The sequence below is a fragment of the Takifugu flavidus genome, chromosome 19, assembly GCF_003711565.1.
Source record: "Takifugu flavidus isolate HTHZ2018 chromosome 19, ASM371156v2, whole genome shotgun sequence".
Lineage (NCBI taxonomy): Eukaryota > Metazoa > Chordata > Actinopteri > Tetraodontiformes > Tetraodontidae > Takifugu > Takifugu flavidus.
In genome coordinates, this window is record NC_079538.1 from 10,745,536 (window position 1) to 10,763,735 (window position 18,200).

General features: G+C 45.4%; 1 protein-coding gene across 3 annotated transcripts in view; it reads left to right on the forward strand.

The window, feature by feature from the left end:
* LOC130516583 (kelch-like protein 29) overlaps nt 1-18,200 on the forward strand; it is a 142,842-nt gene that overhangs the window by 64,837 nt on the left and 59,805 nt on the right. For all 3 annotated transcript variants that reach the window (XM_057017736.1, XM_057017738.1, XM_057017735.1), the window contains 2 exons: nt 6,394-6,529; nt 9,006-9,533. In XM_057017736.1, the coding sequence (XP_056873716.1) occupies nt 6,394-6,529; nt 9,006-9,533 (664 nt within the window). The remainder of the gene's footprint in view (nt 1-6,393; nt 6,530-9,005; nt 9,534-18,200) is intronic.

The following is an 18,200-nucleotide window of genomic DNA, read 5'->3' on the forward strand; positions in this document are numbered from 1 at the left end:
GTCCCAGTTGGATCCTTCTTTATTTCCCAGATCTTTGTCGGTGCCCAGGGAACATCAACACTGGGCTCTACCAGAAAACTTCCATCTTCACTGCTGTTTTATTAGCTTACATCAGACTTGGTACTAATTCATAGCGCCTAATTAAAAAGGCTTCAAGTCCAAAGGACCCCATTGACTATTGATGCCATTACTTTTCAGTAGTCTCTGGATGCAAACCAAGCTGAGCCCACCCTTTAAATAAATATTATGCATTTTTTAAATTCTTGTTGCTCTACAGACTCGCCAAATGCTTTTGGCCCTGCCATCAATGCGAGCAGGTATGTTTTTGCAAAGATGGGCGAACACAGAACACAACACGACCCGGTGCAACCTGGAAGAACTATGTGTTGTTTCCTTGTTTTCCTTGAACATTGCAAATGAAAGCAGAATTCCGAGCACATTCTGGACATAGTTGGAGGAAGCTTTGCATTTGCTGGTAGCATGAAATAATGCTGGTTATTTTATTTTTTCACAGAGCTGTGAAAACTAAAAACTCATCAGAATGAAATTTCTGAAGCAGATCAAATGTTTAACTCCAAAATCGAATGACATCCCACTCGCGCTCAAATCCTCAAATTCTTGTTTCTTTTTAGGTGATTAAAAACGGGGTGTTTAAAGTTGTTGGGGGGGTGCTCACTGCCACATAGGTTTATCTCAGCCGATAGAAGACAGCTGCGGTACCAAATATGCTGCCATTAATGATGCCAGTTAATAAATGAGGGGGGGAAACATGATCAGGATTTTGCAAACATAGCAGTTTGTCCTTTATTTATATCTCTGCGAAATAATTTTTTATCCTGTGCAAAAACAATCTAGGATCTGCCAGCACTGTTAGTATTTTTTGAAAGCAATTAAATGTGTTTGGCTCAGTTGACACATAAGCCCACCAGACACTTTATGCCCACAGAAATACACAGGGCCAAACATTTGTCATGTCCTTTTCTCAATTTCAAACATTGACGCGAGCTACATACTCATCCCAGGGTCTCCGAGGCAGCTGCAGTGACAGGTAGTGGATATTTTGTTCCCCAAACGCTCACCACATATCAGGCGGGGTCATGGCCCGTTGAAGACCCATGTCTCTCGCTGTTCTGGCCGGTGGCAGTGCCGGCAACACAGCGCCTGACATGCTCCTCCGGGAGGTGTTACCATGACACGAGGAAGCCTCCGCAGCTCCGGTATCTGAACACCAGTCGCCTTTTACCAGCATCGCTGAGTCCCACAGATAAAATATGGCCTCTGTAGCGGCCCATTCACTCACTCCAAGGAAAACATGGGGGAAAAAGGTGGCCAAGGTGGGGTTTGAAGGGCTTAAACTACCACCTCGCAACACTCACGGGATATTAGGTGGGGTTACTAGCCTTGCTTTTCCACTGAAGCTTGTCTTCCTTTCTCTTTTGATCATGCTTGTCTTTCCCGGGATGTGAGCACGGAGCCGGGCTGTCCGAGTGTCTGAGCAGGAACTTCAGAGGAAGCGAAGTCCGTTCCCCTTCAGTCGTTTGACTGGGGGCCTGAAAATATAGAGTCTGTACCTTTGGCTCTTTCTGTGGCGCATCAATAGCAGATATACCCACCAGGCGCTGGCGTTTTCATTAGGTTTTTCTGCTGTTGGTTGGGGGGGGGGGGGGGGGGGGGGGGGGGCAGCGTTTACTGGAGGATTCACTTTGTATTTTTAGTTTTTTGTTCTGTGACTGCTGAGGGTATAAAGCTTAAAGAAAGTCATTGCTGGGAAACGCTGTTTCAACCGTTAAATATATCAATCTATTCATATTCAAGCTGAGGTCTTCTCGCCACGGTCTTAACACAGCTGATTTCATTTTCCATTCTCCAAAATACAGCAAAACTCCGGTCCAGGGTGCTCAAAAACATGCCCAATCACATTTTTAAGTGCACTTCTGTGGATGATTTTGGGGGAGAGTGGGTGGGTAGGGGGGGGCCACATCTGCCTTTCTGATCTGCAGCCGTCGGGCTGAAAACGCTCTGCTGCTCAGCATTTTGGAACACAGCGAACATTTTTAAGACGGATGCCAAAATATGGCGCAGTCGCCTCTTTGTTTACCGCTGTGTTCCAGTCGAACAGATTGGACTCGGCTGCCTTCTGGTTCGGCTCCTGTGTTCATCACCATTATGGTGGAAGCTCAGAACAAATGGAGTGAACATTTAGGTGTCACCACGTTGTTATGGAGAAGAGATACGAGAAAAGGAGAAAAACTCTATCTATCTATCTATCTATCTATCTATCTATCTATCTATCTATCTATCTATCTATCTATCTATCTATCTATCTATCTATCTATCTATCTATCTATCTATCTATCTATCTATCTGTCTGTCTCTCTGTCTCTCTGTCTCTCTGTCTCTCTGTCTCTCTCTCTCTATCTCTCTATCTCTCTCTATCTCTCTCTCTCTCTCTCTGTGTCTGTCTGTCGCGCTCTATCTATCTATATCTCTCTCTTTGTGTCTGTCTGTCTGTCTGTCTGTCTATCTATCTCTCTATCTCTCTATCTCTCTCTCTATCTACATAGATAAAATGAAAACAATCTGTCAAAGGTAATGACACGAGGCCGTGTGATGGATAGCTTCGTCTTACTCTGTTTCTCAATCTTTCACTCCTTCCTTTGCTGTCATTCTTTCTCCTTTTTCCCAGGAGAAAGCCATTATTCCCTTCACATTTCAGCCAAATTCACTGTATCTCTCCATGCTCGGCCAAAGGGAAGAGAAAGCCATTCTGTCCAAATGGAATTCTATTTCCTTTGCTCACCAACCTTTTTTTCTTTCATTATTTGGTCGTTGCGGAATAGCAACTTTATTCTATAATATTTTGCACAGAACTGCTATTTTTTATGTTCTGATTATGAATTCAATCTCATCCCCATTGAATATGTTTTAATTAATTGCAGCTCTTTACAAAACCCAGTAGAAATCCAGGAGCCACACTTGTTTCTAGCCAAACTAGATTATGGTATAAACCGAGCGGGATAGCTGCACATTAGCAGGCATGATCACCACACGGCTGAGTGATGGTGAAGTTCCACCTTGCCTGAGGGCTTTAATTTTCCTCGTGCTCAGAATTTTGCCACGAGAGGTAAGCATCACCTTAAAAGGTAGGAGATAATTAACCAGTGATGTCCTGGCCTGCGCCGCTTTATCTCATTTTATCCAGAAGTCGTGATAATGACAAGATCAGCTCAGTGTGGAGGTCTTGCTGGTTTGCTCTGCCTGTGTTTTTGTCGAAGGATTTTAAATCCAGCCCCCTCCTTCAGCCCCCTTTCCCTTTAAAACCGACATATTTCTCCTCCCGTTGCACCACTTTTTTCCACATCTGGACCTATGAAGTCTCATAGAAGTTAGATGATTTGATCGTGGTGGTCCCTATCATTGCTTATCCCAGTGGGACCCTGATGTTATAGAAACAGCCCCCGCTCTCCTTCACACACCCTCTCTTGCCATTTCTCGCTGACTTGATCAGTGAAGTGATTTCTCAGGAGAAACTAAGCCGTCTCTCCACTCGATGGATGGACTATTTGTCCCGGTGTAAGTATTGATGTGTTACTGCACACACAGTACATACCGAGAATTTGTTCTGTAGAAATCGGGTGTCTTAGGCTGTGTTATTGGAGGGTTAAACTGGTTCAGAAGACCAGGGTTGGACAAATGGATCAGCAACCGCAAAGCTATGAGCTAATGTTCTGGTGTTATCTGGATGTGGGTGGTGTTTACAACTCGGAGCAAACAAAGCCCAGAGAGTTGGATCACCGCGAGACCCTGTATGTTCCCAGAGCAGATGGAGCCCTGTGGCCACAGGTTCCGCTGCACGTTAATGCAGATCTCGACTCCTACATAAAGGACGGAACACACATTATGACAGATGTCAGTGTTTGCCATGCCTGAGAAAATAGCTGATATGCCAGCTGGAATTACTGTCATCTCGCTGTCACAATGGAGGAGAACAAGCATGTATTATAGCCTAATGTATTATGATTTCATCATTCTTTGGGACACAAAAGAAGAAAATGTTTGCATTGTGAGGATTTCTCTTCTGTTTCTCAATTAGTTTTAATACTGCGAATGAAGGACCATCATTTAATGACACCGTCTTGTATGTACACGAATCAGCCAAAATATATTGTGGAAACACTAAAGAGTAGTCGAGACTGTATCTAATACAGTGTTTCTTCAGTTGTTGACCTAAACGAGTGCTAATTAGCGCGTGTAAAGTTGTATTTTAGTGGTACGTTCGATACTAATGTAAATGCACTGATACAAAAGTAAATAAATAAATAGAACAAAATTACCTTTCCCCAGCCAGCTTGACAACAAATGCAGAATGGCTTTGCAAGAGTCAGAAATGATTTATCTGGCCCCCCACTTCTTTGTCGGCATGGTTTTTGTTGAGTCAGAAGAAACCATCTGCTGCCTGGTGATAATGGGCGAGCAGGGAGGAGGGGACTGGAAATAGGCAGTACAAATAAAATTGGGAGAGAAAATGGCTGGCTCTGACCCAGTACATGCAGTACCTTCCTGTCTACCTGCAACAAGAATGCCGTCTTAATAAACACCCTGTCTGGTTTTGTGTGTGTGTGTGCATACAGGCTGGTGTTTACAGAGTGTGTGCCGTGTGTACGCTCTGTCTAACCTTGATCGAGCTGATGTTCTGTCAGTCTGTCGCTTGTTCTGCAGCAATGAAACCAGTGGGTTGACTCAGGAAGAGCCTTGTTTTGTGTGTTTTCAGGTAAATTGGTGGGAGTATTAATGAGAAAATATTGGGAATCAGGTGTTGGGTAAAAAGAAAGCAAGAGCCACCACCGCGACTTAATGAACAGTCGCTTGTATGGAAGGGGAGGTTAAAAAAACATGTCTGGAGAGCGCCGCGGCCAGAATCCACAGAGCGGAGGAGGAAAAAATGCTCATTAAAACAAATAGTGGGCTTTAGAAACCTTGAAAACGGTCAGAGTTTTGACTCCTGGAGTCTCCGGAGCTCTCGGGGGCCTTCTCTGAGTAAACCGGTTCAGTTTTGTCTCGTCTGAAACCGACAGGCTGAGCCGCACGAAAAGAGCTGACAGCCCATCTCCCACCTGAACCGGGCTTCACTCTTTCACTCCATCACTTTGTTTTCTACTTTGCCTTGAGTTGTTTCATTTTGCTGCCCCCTCCGACCCCCGCCCTCTTGCCCTGTCAAACACGTTTCATCGTAGATTTAGCGCTTGTTGTATTGACACTTGCCAAAATGTTTGGTTCTTTCTTACAAGGAGGCTGAGTGACGGGGTTAATGCTCTTTAATTGTTACCGACCTCGAGATAAATCCATCTTTGAGCAGGATCCTAATCTGGAATGTGGTCCGTTTTTATATGTAAAGCCCCCCCACCCGAACCAGATCGATGGCATTGCATTTTTGTCACAGCTCAGTCGGCCCCGCGCTCCGTCGGGGGAATGTTGGAATGCACGGCGGTGTGCCTGATGAAGCGGAGGCCGGGTGGAGGGGGATAATGAAATTGAGGGATTGGGGGGATCGGGCAGGAAGGATGCAGTGGGCGGGGGCTCAGTGACCAGGTCTTTTCTATTAACTGTGGGGGCTGGCTGGGGTGAGCGGAGAATCAGGCTGGACTCTGCCCTCAGCCTGCCCGGCTGTCAGAGCAGGCGTCCAAACGGCTGATGGGGAGAGGCCAGCGTTGCTTCAAGGTCCAGTGGTGATTGACCCTGTGTTTTCATCAGCCTGGGCTCCTCTGATAACATTTCTTGCTCTCTTATCAGCTCAAAATATTGGAGATGTGAGCGCGCAGAAGGGTGTAGAATTCATGTTTCGGTCTGGCACTGTTGGATTGTTGCTCCACACTCAGAAAGCTTTTCATTCACTTATTTCAAGAGGTTTACAGCCACTCCGTAAAAAAATTCTTCTTATTCTGTTGTGTTTGGAATTCTATTATCTCACTTGACTGAACACAGCATTTAATTTATTGCAGAATTAATATGCCTGTACTAGTTCTCATAGGAAAAGATCCAAATTTGAATATAGTCCACACAAGAAATTTGATTGTTGTTAGTGTATCCAAAGAGAAACATTGGGCTTGCTACAAGAGACTCTTGAGACTGTAATAGACTTTTTCTTTCCCTCTGTTCCTTGAATATAGGCTGTAATCAGCACTCGCTAGCAGCTAATTGTACGCCACGGTCAATAATAATAAAAAAAAGTCCCTTTAATGGTAACATTTTGATTTTTGTTCAAAAGCTTAAAAAAATACAGCCACGTATGTGATCTTGAAAAGTTTAAGCTAAATCACCAGGGATCTATTTGTTGTGCTAAGCGTTGGTTGTTCGTTTTCCTGTGCTCTAATTGGTTTGTTTGTCACCCTGCAGGTCTCCGGAGACAGCCAGAGCTCAGGTCTGCTCCTGGCTCCAGGGGTGAGGTGGGGCCAGACACCCATTAACCAGCTCACACCCTGGGACACCGATGAACCCCCTGCCAAACAGCATCGGGACGGCGAACCCGGCGGTAATGGGCCTCAGACGCACGCAGCATGTACTTACGTATAAGATGGCAGCCTGAGTGCATCCAGTAATGCAAAGCTGACATCACTGGGAGGCTAGTTTACAGCACATGTCTGCATACGGCCGCTTATATGCTGCACCGCCAATGACCCCCACGCTAATGAGGGTGACTCGGTCTCATGCTCCACCAACCTATTCCCTCCACTTGAATATATACACATACATTCACAGTCATGCATAGTCAAGAACCTCTGTCGTTTTATACACTGGCTTCATTATACTTACAATTCTTAATATGTCAGCACATCACATAAAAGTGAAAACCGCACGGCCACCATCAGAGACTCCAGTCTCCCACTTTATTGCTCCGTTCTCATTTTATTGCCCTTCTTATTGCATCACTGTGTGAAGCTGATTTAATCTAAATTAAACTTTTGTTGTGAACCTAAAAGTCCTTCAAATGATCTCCACCAGGTGTAATTTAGACCGCAACCTTATTCTGTCCACGCCCCCTCCTTTTTTTAATACGGAGCAGGGTTGGCGCTCCAGACATGAGTTAGGCCAATATTGAACAATTTAACTCTTATTGTAATGAACTCATTTAGAATGGCTCTGCCCCAGAGCAGTTCATTTCCTCCCATTGCTCCGCTGGCCCCTGCCCATCCCAAATGTCTTTCATTTGGGAAGAATACCCACACGGAGTTTTAGTTTTCTCCGTACAAATAACAGAAACACAACAATCTGACAGTGCTTCCAACAGGGCTCTATTCCTGCTTGCCTTGTAATTAAATTTACATAAATGTTGCATAGATTTGTGGATTGCTGAAATATTAAACAGCCTGATCAGCTGTTAGCGGAGCAAAAATCATTCAAGGACATTTAAAGATGCAAAGACGTTATTGCGCCCCCCCTGCTGTTTGGCCAGACCCCCTGCTGTGCACTGAAAGTCTGGCTGAATTGGCCATGAAGTTCTGGAAGTCTTATATTGTGTGTAGCTGAACAAGACTTTGCGCCCCCCCCCCCCCCCCCCCCCACACACACACACACACACACACACACACACACACAGAGCTCTCACAGCAGCTCCAACACCCACGCTGCAGCTCGGAGAGTGAGACGTCACCGACCTCGCACGCTGTCACATATGACACTCCACTCAGAGAAAAAGGCCCGCATATTGATCCGCGTGCGTGCGCGATTCCAAACTGTGACTGGCGTTTGCGATGGCGCCAGCTCCTCTCCACACTTCACTGAACTGTGTTGCCAGAAAGTTCTCTGCCAGCCGTGCCAGAATTAATCAACGGGCTCCTTTAACAAAAACCACACTGTTGGATCTCTTAAAGAAAGTTTGTCTTTGAAAAGCAAACTTTCCCCAAGTTTCTTTGTACAAAAATAGTTCTGTTTTTATTACCGCTCTTTGCACAAGGCAAATTGTGGCATAAATAAAGAGGAGAGCGGCGGCTCTCGTAACGACGTAGCTCAATGTCAACGCTGAAGGAGGAGCATTGTTTCTGCCAAATTACTTCCTCTCATCACAATGCCTATTTTGAATGTAAAAAATGGGCTTTGACCTAATATAACACTGTTTTTTAGAAGACATTCCAAAAATAAGGCTGTTTGTGCACTGAATCTGTGACATCAGACAATTTTCCCATGTTTTGCTTTTTATTAGGCAAAAGAAATGTTCCGGCATGTGCATGTTTTATTTTCCTTAAAAAAAACCTTGAAACTTCTAGCTTGTGGAATGCTAATCCTTTCAGTTTAAAATGATAAATCAAGATGAGCTACAAAAGAAAGGAAGTGCAGTGCAGTCCAGATGAGCTCAATGACATGTGAATAATGGAGGAACAAGCCCCTGCTTTGGAGTCCTTCATTCCTCTTTCCTTTCTTCCCTCCGTTTTTATCTCAGCCTCCCTCTCCATCACTCTCCAGGCAGACTATTTTATCAGGAAGGCTAGTATCATGAATAATGTGAGCTTCCTTTCTTCTTTTTTTCTTGAGCTTTTTGCACACTGTGATTTAGCCTTTGGCCCTGTGACAGACTGGTGGGCTATTTTTGGAGCTCGGACCACGGCGGGAAGAATGAGGGATGGGAGAGTGGGATCGAATAAGCGAGGGAGGGAAGCACAAAGGCAAAATATGATGCCACCTTCCCACCACAGACTCAGCCACCAAATCCCTGTAGAGGCAAAATGATTTGCTCTTAAAGCCAGGCTTTCTCCATATATTCACTCTAAATATAATGTTCTTATTAAATGGTAATCTGAATAAATCTGAAGTCACAAGTGATCTAAAAACTTGAGAATTGGAGGGAATCTATTTCCCTGCACTGCCTTCCTTCTTTTGATATGATCATCTAGTTCTAGACTTAAAAAGTGGTTTCAAATGAACCTTCTGGAAGAACTCGGTTATAGAAGTAGTGTTTTTTTTTTTTTTACTATGATAATCTGAATTTGGTGCATGTTTTTGTGTGCTTATAGGTCCGACATGGGCTGCAACGGTGAGCCAGCCCAGCCTCATGCCACATACCTACGCCCTGCAGCCGCCCTCTTACAACCACAGCGTGACTGCACAGTCCCCGATCATAGGAGTGACCCCCTCCATCCAAACACCTGTGCCCCCGCAGCACCCTCTCATGACCGCCCACTTCCAGCTGACGCCTCAGTCGACGCAGCAGGCCCCCTCTCTGGTGCTCAGCTTGCCGAGCCAGCCTCCGTACCCCTCTGCTCAGCCCACAGTGGCGCCATCTGCCCTCACTGCCCAAGCCAACCAGGTGGTTCATCCAAACCCTCACAGCGTGATGGGGAACGGCCACTTAGCCTCTCACCCGGGCCTCATCCAGCCTCCTGCCTTGCCTCTGACTAACGGACAGGTAGCCGTGGCGGCAACGGTAGCGGCGCAAGGCCAGCCCACGACGGCGGACAATCACGAGTCTCTCAATGGCCTGCAGATGCTGCGGACGGTGGGGATGGGGAAGTACAAGTTCAGCGACCCCGGACACCCGAAAGGTAAGCGCGCTCACTCTCCGCTGATGGAGCCAGCGCAGGTGGAGCTTTTAGCGTATTATGGATTCACTTTTTTTCCCCCCCAATCGTGAAATCCATCACATGTAAATTTGAAAGTCAGAGCTACTTAACTGGCAATTTATACACAGAAATGGAAGCTGGAGGGACAATGAGTCCATCTGAAAGGCACCGAGCTCTCTGTTCCCCGTGACCTCCGCCCATCAATTCCACTCAGTTCAGTTTGTCCAAAACAAGGCTACAACAACAAAAAAACAAGATAAAATAAAACTTGCAACTCCAACTCTCTTCTCGGTTGTTTGCAAAGATGTTCACAGACGATGTCTGTGTTTTTGAGCGCCATAAATTAGTGTTTGCTTTAACCTTGGGGTTTATGACGCAGGGCGCTGGAAACAGATGTTCACAATTCCCTGACCAATTTTCACATTTAATGAAGCTTTTAATTTAGGTTTAGATTGTTTTCTTATTCCCGGCTCATTGTGATCAATAAGAATGGTGCAAATGAACTTGGAGATGGCAAAAAAGCAATTATTTTGCCTGCTGTCTGCGATACATTGAAATGAGACTGCAGGTAGAATTGGAAATGGATAATTAGATGTGCTTGTCGGCAAAGTCCCTGAATGAATTTGAGCTTCTTTGCTCCTCTGTTGAATAGCCTGTCATGATCCATTAGCCATGTACATGTCAAAACCTACCGACTTTCTCTAACAGGCCAAAGAATCTAGAATTTAATTGGAATTCCAGAACACGGATCCAAGCGATGAAAGAAAACACTGTCGGTTTGTTGCGGCACCGCAGAAGAAACGGTGTTTCTGTATTTCATGTTATGCCAAAGTTATTGGATCAGATTCTATCAGCACAGCTTGATGGCGGCTGTATTTCTATGTCGAAGTTTGCAGTTTTTCAGCGGTATACATAGTTAATGCCTTGCAGAGGCCCCTGTGAAGGACATTCTCCAGGCAGAGGCACTTATATCTCTTCATATCTGCAGCGTTCCATCCTTGTTAGCTACAGGAATCAAACATTATAATAGCATAGCATCTAACAATGATAGCATGATTAATAACCACTGAGCAGTGAAAATAGGTGACCACTTAGCTCAGCTGCTATAATCGCATCATCGCCAGCCTCGCTAACCTGACCCTCACTCCTGCCCCTTTGCTGTCGCCGCTTCTTTCCTTTTGTTATCTCTCTTGTCACTTCCTGTCGCTTTCTCCTCTCCTCCTGCTGTCTCGCTCAGTCCAAGAGGTCACAAAATAACCTCGCTTCCACACACCGCGCGCGAGCTGTTTGAAATCAGTTAGCCCAGTATATAGATGATGCAGACATCTCTGCTCTGTAAACGCATCGAGGGAAATTATGGAAATTTATGCTGAACTTACCTGAAAAACACCCACGCAACCCCAAACGTGAAACTGTACTTTTTAACCAGTGCTGTTGCAAAAAGAAAAACTCTTACACGTGGAAAGTATCCATTAGTTTCATACGGAATTAAAGGTCGAAGGGTAAATTGATGGGAAAACCAAGCCTGCGCGGCTGCGCTACAAAGGGATGAAACAACATATCCCTGCAAATTCAATTTAAGTTATGAGCACTATACGCTAATGCCGAGCCGCAGTGGAGGAATCCCAATCACGCGTCCTACGTTAGAGGGTTGTCTGAAGTGATTATTGGACAAACCGTTTAAATGCTAAAGCCAGTGCTTAAGTGTCTGTGTGGCTGCATTCTAAAGAGCCTCAGCCCCCAAACACGAGGGGAGGAAGCGCTGATTTGTGGAGAAGCCTTTGTGGCTTTTTGATGGCGAAGGCCCCAATCTTCGCGGCGCCGACGGAGCTCTCCGTCCTTAATCCAGCCGCACGGGCCGGCGTGCGCGCGCGTGTCCGTGCGTGGGTGTGACTCTATGGATGTTTTGTCAGATGTCAGCCCCACAGCCTTAAAGCCAAACAGCACAGTGACAGAAATCACACTCCGTGTTTGATTTGGCTCTGCCTTCAAAGGGAGCAATTTGTCTCCGCTCTGCATCAGTGGGCACATCAACAACTGCTCTCTCTCTTACTCACACACACACACACGCACACACACACACACACGCTCTCTGCTATCTATATGTATCTGTTTTCTGTGTATGGGATGTGTGTTCGGTGCCTGTGTCCGTGTGCACAGGGCGGCTTTAACCCGATCACCTGCTGAGACGTGCCAACCGCCAGGCTGTGATCTGCCCGCCTGGTTCCTCCGTCCACAGCAGGACGGTTCATAATACCTGCACATCTAAACGCGGAAATCGTACTCCATCTTCTCGGACTGCTGTTAATTTCCTTCACGCCCGCCCACGCCGTCCTTTTTAATCATCTCCCGTTTCTCAGATGCAAATACAAAAACAACGTCGCTCCAAACCTTCCTACACGCCGGCTTATCTGCTCGCATCTGCAGGAGCCACGACACTCACGGTTGTCGACGCATTACTGCGGATTGTTGAAGGGCAGGACGAGCAAGGAAAGTAATAGGGCCATGTAAGTGAAGGTGCTTAGAGAAGTAGCTATCAATACAAAGAGAGGATGGAGATGAGAAAGAGGGAGATGCTGAGAGCCGAGTCGGTGTGTGTCTATTGACCACACAATTAAAATCGATGGCTGCCGTGATGAATATCAGCCTGGCATAGCTAGTGCTGAGCTCGGGAGGCGCGGCCCTGCTCGCAGTGAACACAATTAAGCAGCTCTGGCTCGTAAAGTGTAACACCGTGTCGCCTGTGCAGCCCGTATTTTCAGCTTTATTTGTTTTCCCGGTTAGATTGTTGAGCGGGGTCCCTCCGCCTGGTAACAGGTTGTGTTTTAGCGCGGTACAAACGCACACAAGTGTGCCCAGAAGATCATATGTGTGGACTCACATGAGCGCAAACACACCACCAGAGGCGCGCACGTGTCCGGCTAGAACCGGGGAAGTTCATCTTCCAGTCAGAACACATCAGCCATCATCTGGGGACCGCGCGGCTCCGGAGCTGCTAGTGAATGCAATTAAGATGCCTCACTGAGTTAAAATCCATGTTTTCCTGTGGGGAGCGCAGCACAGCCTCACTTTCAGGACCGCTTCACCTTCCCTCTGCTGCCGCCACCATTTCATCAGCTTTATTTGCCTTATTCTTTAACTTCGGCTCTGGTGAATTTGAAATATTTGTTCTAGTTCGGGACCAAACCTCAGCGTCCTCTCGACCCTTTCTTCTCAACAACATCATCACAAAATAAGGAGACCATACATTTCTAAATTTACTGTTTTCTAGGCCAAACTGTGGGTGTCGGGACCGCATAGTAGAGGCTCTCATTAAAGGCTATTTTTGAATCGATATGCAGTTTTATTGGGTCATTTTGCCTCGTTACTGCTATATTATGTACCCAGATCTGATAATGATGTTTCAGGATATGGTGTACAGTTCACCTCAGACTGGAATAGCTGCAGTTATTAAATAGACATAAAGCATAGAGTGTTATTAATGATGCATAAATATTCATTTGGATTTAACCCTGAGATTATACTGTGAGCAGCACAGGACATCCAAAGGAATGGAAACACAACCCGTTTGTGATGCCGAAACTAAGACCATTAATCACAGTTGGCACGTTCATTAAGCCCTTTTCTTTTTTCTTCCCACTTTGCCTTATTGTTTCCTGAGCGCAGATATGACTACTGTAATTCAGACTCGACTGCTGTTGTGCTTTCTTTGCTTTCTTTTGGGAGGTAAAAACGCTAAATTCTCAATATGCTGACTGGGATCAGGGCCTGCAGAATGAGCGTCGGTAAATGAATTAAAGCCGCTGCCGTGTTGTGCTGGGCGATTATCTTAAAGCCATCTACATCAGGATTAGCTAGAGCCGAGCCAGGGTTATGATTCCAAAACAGGCTTAGCTTGAAATATGAAATGCAGGGATTTTCATTGCAAAGGTTTTTATTTTATTTTTTTTTGGGGGGGGGGGGGGGGGTTTGCTCTCTTTTTTTTTTTTTACTCAGAGTAGTTCTGTTGGAAGCGGATGGAAGTGGAAGATTATTAATGAAGTTTGAACTTATTGCAGTAGGAGTAGACCAAGTATGTGCAGGTGATTCTCTTGTAAGACTGTAGCATGTAGCATAGCAGCTGCTTGATGTTGTCCTATTTGCATTGCACAGGATGACTTCTATTGAGACGTCTACAGATTCGAGTACAGCTCGAGCTCTCAGGGGACAAGAAAATGAAGGGGGGAGGAGAACGAGGCGTATAACAACAGTGTGTCATAAGCTGAGGGGAAAAAAGCTCACCCCGGTTCTTTATCTCCCTCGTTATGGTATTTTAAAGGATAGAAGCTCCGCCAGGAGCCCCATACGTTCTCTCCCCCCGCAGTTAATACAGAGACGCTGGCTAGCTCATTAAGATTGATCATTCCTCATCCACCTCCTCCATGCACAATGTGGCACCGGCTTCATTAATCACCAAGATTTTCTGAGATAGAGCTCAGCCAGCCAGAGTCGCAGGACCTGGAGCCTGACAGCCCGGCTCCCACGTGCATAATCACAGATGCGCTGCTGCTGGAGAGCAGCCGCCCGGCTCCCTGCCACACTGGAGGGGGCAGTGTATCTACTCCTTTCTCCTCCTCTTCCTCCTCCATCCCTCCTTTCCCACTTGTCGTCTTCACTGCAATTGTCTGCTTGTTTCACTCAGCCTCCGCTGTCAGCTTTATTCCTCCCATACTGCTGCCTCTCAGCATCTTCTCCAGCCGTCAGCGCCGGCTCCCACCTGCTCCCCGTGCCCACTTATAACCCCTTCCTCCCCCCCAATTCCTCCTCTCTTCTTGACTTTGCCTCACCTCCCTTTTCTCCCCGGACTCATGTCCTGGGTACACACGCCATCTGTGTTTAAACTCTTGTTTTTATAAAGTTTTCTTCTCTCTGATGCCGTTTTTTTTTTCCCTTAAAACCTCCGGCTTAACAGTGTGGACATAAAAGAAAGAACTATATTTTGAACCTTTTGAGTAAAACTGAAAAATTCTGAGGCAGTAGAGAGGAAATAAGTACTTAGGTAGAGTAATTATTGAGTGTAGGTGGTGTGGTGTTAAGTTGGTTGATTAAATAACAGATGTTTAATTTGATTTCCAAAGTTAGATTTATGAAAATAATTTTAAGCAAGCTGGAGGGATTGACCAGAGTGGAATCAAATAATAGGAGTGAACTCGGGGGACATTTGGGAACTCGCCACCTTTATGTGAAGCTAATGAATTATATAGATCCGGGTGTTAAGTTTTTCATGGCGAGCAAAGACACTGCGGTGTTACTCAAATTATAATCTTGGTTTGACATGTGGGTTTATGCTAATATTTTAATCAATACTACTTTGTAAAATATTCAGAACTCATGCTAAAGGTATTTATCCTTGACACTGCAAATAAAAATTAATTATATCAAGTAAAATAGTTTTGTCTTTAGATTTTACTCTAGTTTTCAGTAGATTTCGCCCTAATTTTTCATTTATATCTACTATTCCATCACCGCTGTACTTTAACTACATGTGGGGGCTCGTGTGTTAGTTCAGAAGGCGCGATGATTTAAATAAATAACGCCCAATATTAACATTGCTCGACTGCACTATGCAATATTTGAGTAATTGTACTCCTGCTGCATTTATCTTCTAATGTAGTCTGCCTGGGATTATAGACTACGCACACACACATGCAGCGTAAGTGATTTCTAGAGTTGTGATAGAGTGTGACATTGCATCACTCGCAGCCATTAAAAAGCATTCAGTATTTGGGAGACGGGACAAGCACCATTTGCTGGCATGAAACATCTCCTGCCTTCAGTTGTGCTGCCGCAGATTAATTTTGCTGTAAAGTCGTGTCAAAGTGAATGGAGGTTATCCAGCAAGTGGCTCTGAATCTCAAGCAGCGCATGTCATATCTGATACGACAGGATTAATTGGCACGAGTCAGATGTCGATGTTTTATTCCGCACATCGCGCCATGAAAAAGGCAGTAATGCATTATCAATGAAGTCGAGTGTAACCCAGCAGATGTTACCAGGAAGCCGGTCGATACTGGAAGTTTTTTTACTAATGAGAAGACGTAATTGCAGCGGGGAGAGAGCTCGACATCCAAAACAGGAGCAGATGTTCTGGAGTTTTTGCTAACATCTTGGTAAAAACTGCAGAAGTTCGTCGCCATCAGCTCGCTCGTGCTTCCTGCTGTGCTCACATTTGTGAGCGAATAGTCACGCTTTTTTTTTTTTGTGTTTTTCCTAAAGAGCCTAAAAATGCAGGCACAACATCTAATAAATATTAATGGACCATACATTATCCAGAATGTCCCCCTTCCTTTGGCTAATTATCCTGCTAACTTTGAGCAGCACAACAGGCTTTGGGTGTGAAGATAAGATGCCTTTTTTCCTGACTTAGACAAATGACACTGGTCTGAATTCCGATCAGAAAATCTTTGCAGGCTAGCGGTGTGCCGCGTAAATGTATTCCTTCGCTGTAAGATGGAAAACAATGATGCTGAAAACAGCAATATGCTCTTGCCCGATTAAATTTGCGAAATGTGTTTTGTTGCTAGAGGCTAAAGCTCTGAATTATAGTGTTGATTATTATCATCCTGCAGCATCAGTGTACCAAGTCACTCCTCACCGATACACATATTGTTTAATTATATCATGCGGCTGGCTGGAAAGTGGGATAAAATCATTACGTGAAAGAGTAAAGCTCCAATTGCAACTTTCAGAAAAGGTGGGCCTTGAGGCTCCCAATCCAGCACACTAACGGACCAGCAGCAGCTCCCACTAGATTAATGTAGCCGCCATCTTTGCAGCCGCAGAAATAAGCCTCAAAAAGACCCCCACGACTCTGGAAGCGCTGCTCAGGTGTGCAGTGGTCTGAGAAGCTTCCCCACGCACCACCTAACCTCTGCCGCTAACCTTTCTGCTTGGGCTGCTGCCACATTCCAAAAGTTGCCCAGTAAACACGGTGTCTTCAGGGCGAGCCGTGACATTTATCTCCAGCCGCTCTGTTGACGTGGACGTTTCGGTTTTCCCTCTTCCTCCACGTCGCTTTTCTTGCTGCGAGCAGAGGCGAGCGTCACCCACGTGCGCAGCTCGCGAGAATGGGACGCAAACCAAAGTCGTAAACACGGTCGAGGCGTGAAACAGGCCGGGCAGCATATCTACATTCTCTCACACATACGCTGGCATCTGCGCTCGGCCACAGCTATGTGCGTGGTTTTTAAATGTGAAGGGTAGCAGCGGGCTTAGCCAGACCTGCTGGTGTCTTCAGAAGAGGAGAAGAACTCCTTAACTTTTAGAGAAGTGAAGGGAATTCTGAGCCATAATTTCCTTTGTACGGACCTGTAAGTCCAGCTTAAAAGCTGCTGTGTCGACATTCAGGCATTTCCAGGCAGAGCTTTTTTGTATTTTTGGCGAATGGGCTCCAGAAGAGCTGCAGCAGCTCAATGTCATCCTGCGTAACAACAGCAGGAATTCAAGTCTGAAACAAAAACCAAAACTTTGATCACTGAGAGCCTCTTTGTCAACCTGCACGGGTGTTTTAAAGGGCTCCAAAATGAAGGAATGCTCAGTCAAAGCACTTTTTATGCAAAAGCTTTTTTTCCTGGGAACCTTGAAGCAAAACTGTGTTGTCACAGCTCTAAAGTTAACTATGCTGCAGAAAGAGTACAAAATTCCGATATCACATAATTAAACACTAATCCTTTGCACTAAAAAGTGTAATTATTTTAGCTTTATCACGTCTGGACTATTGCTCTAATCGTTATAAAGTCGACTGGCTTTGCTCATTAAATGTCCGGGTCTTTTCCTTGGAAGCTGCAAACGTGACCACATCAACACTTGTGTTTTTAGCTGAAGGTACAAAGTTGTAAAAGATGTACGCGTCCACGTATTTATGAAAAAAGAGAGATATCATAATCCAGCCAAGTGGTAAACATGGTGAGCGAGAATGGAGTTTCCACTAATGTTGCCATTTACATGCAGCTGCGCATCCTCCAATTAATGTAATGACGCACGTCCTTTTTAAGCACCGTGGAGGAATCACTTCTTTCTCAAACTGTGCTAATCGCTTTTGTGTACCGCACCGTTGTTGTCGCCCTTCTGCCAGCGGGCTTTTTTCAGGAGGTTATGTGTTGTTAACCACAAAAGCCCCCAGCTGAGTCATCGTTCTGTACAGAAAATGCTCCTGGAAAGGATTAATAATTGGAGAATTCTCCATTTTAGAGGCCTCATTAGCAACCGGCTTTTTAAGCGACCTATATCACAATCACAATACTGCCCTATTTAAAATGACGGGGCAGCGATGGCTGGTGACGTAAACGGCCATCTTTCGGGTGAATGTACGTGCTTGAGATAGCAGCAGCTTGACCAAACCATGCACAAAAACCCCAGAATAGAAAAAAAAGTACCTGAATGTGTCTGCACTCGCCGGACCCTCGAGTGGAATTGAGCGGCGCACTCAACCTTCTCAAGGTGAATGGAGGATAAAACATTGTTTATGCATATGTTTGCTCTGAAAGGCTGCGATGTGCAGCAGACGTGCGTCCAGATGATTCATTTCACTCAATTAGCCCTCTTTTTCCATCAGGATTGATAACGTGGCTCCAGCAGAACTCTTGTCCTTGCAGTAATTCACATGAAACA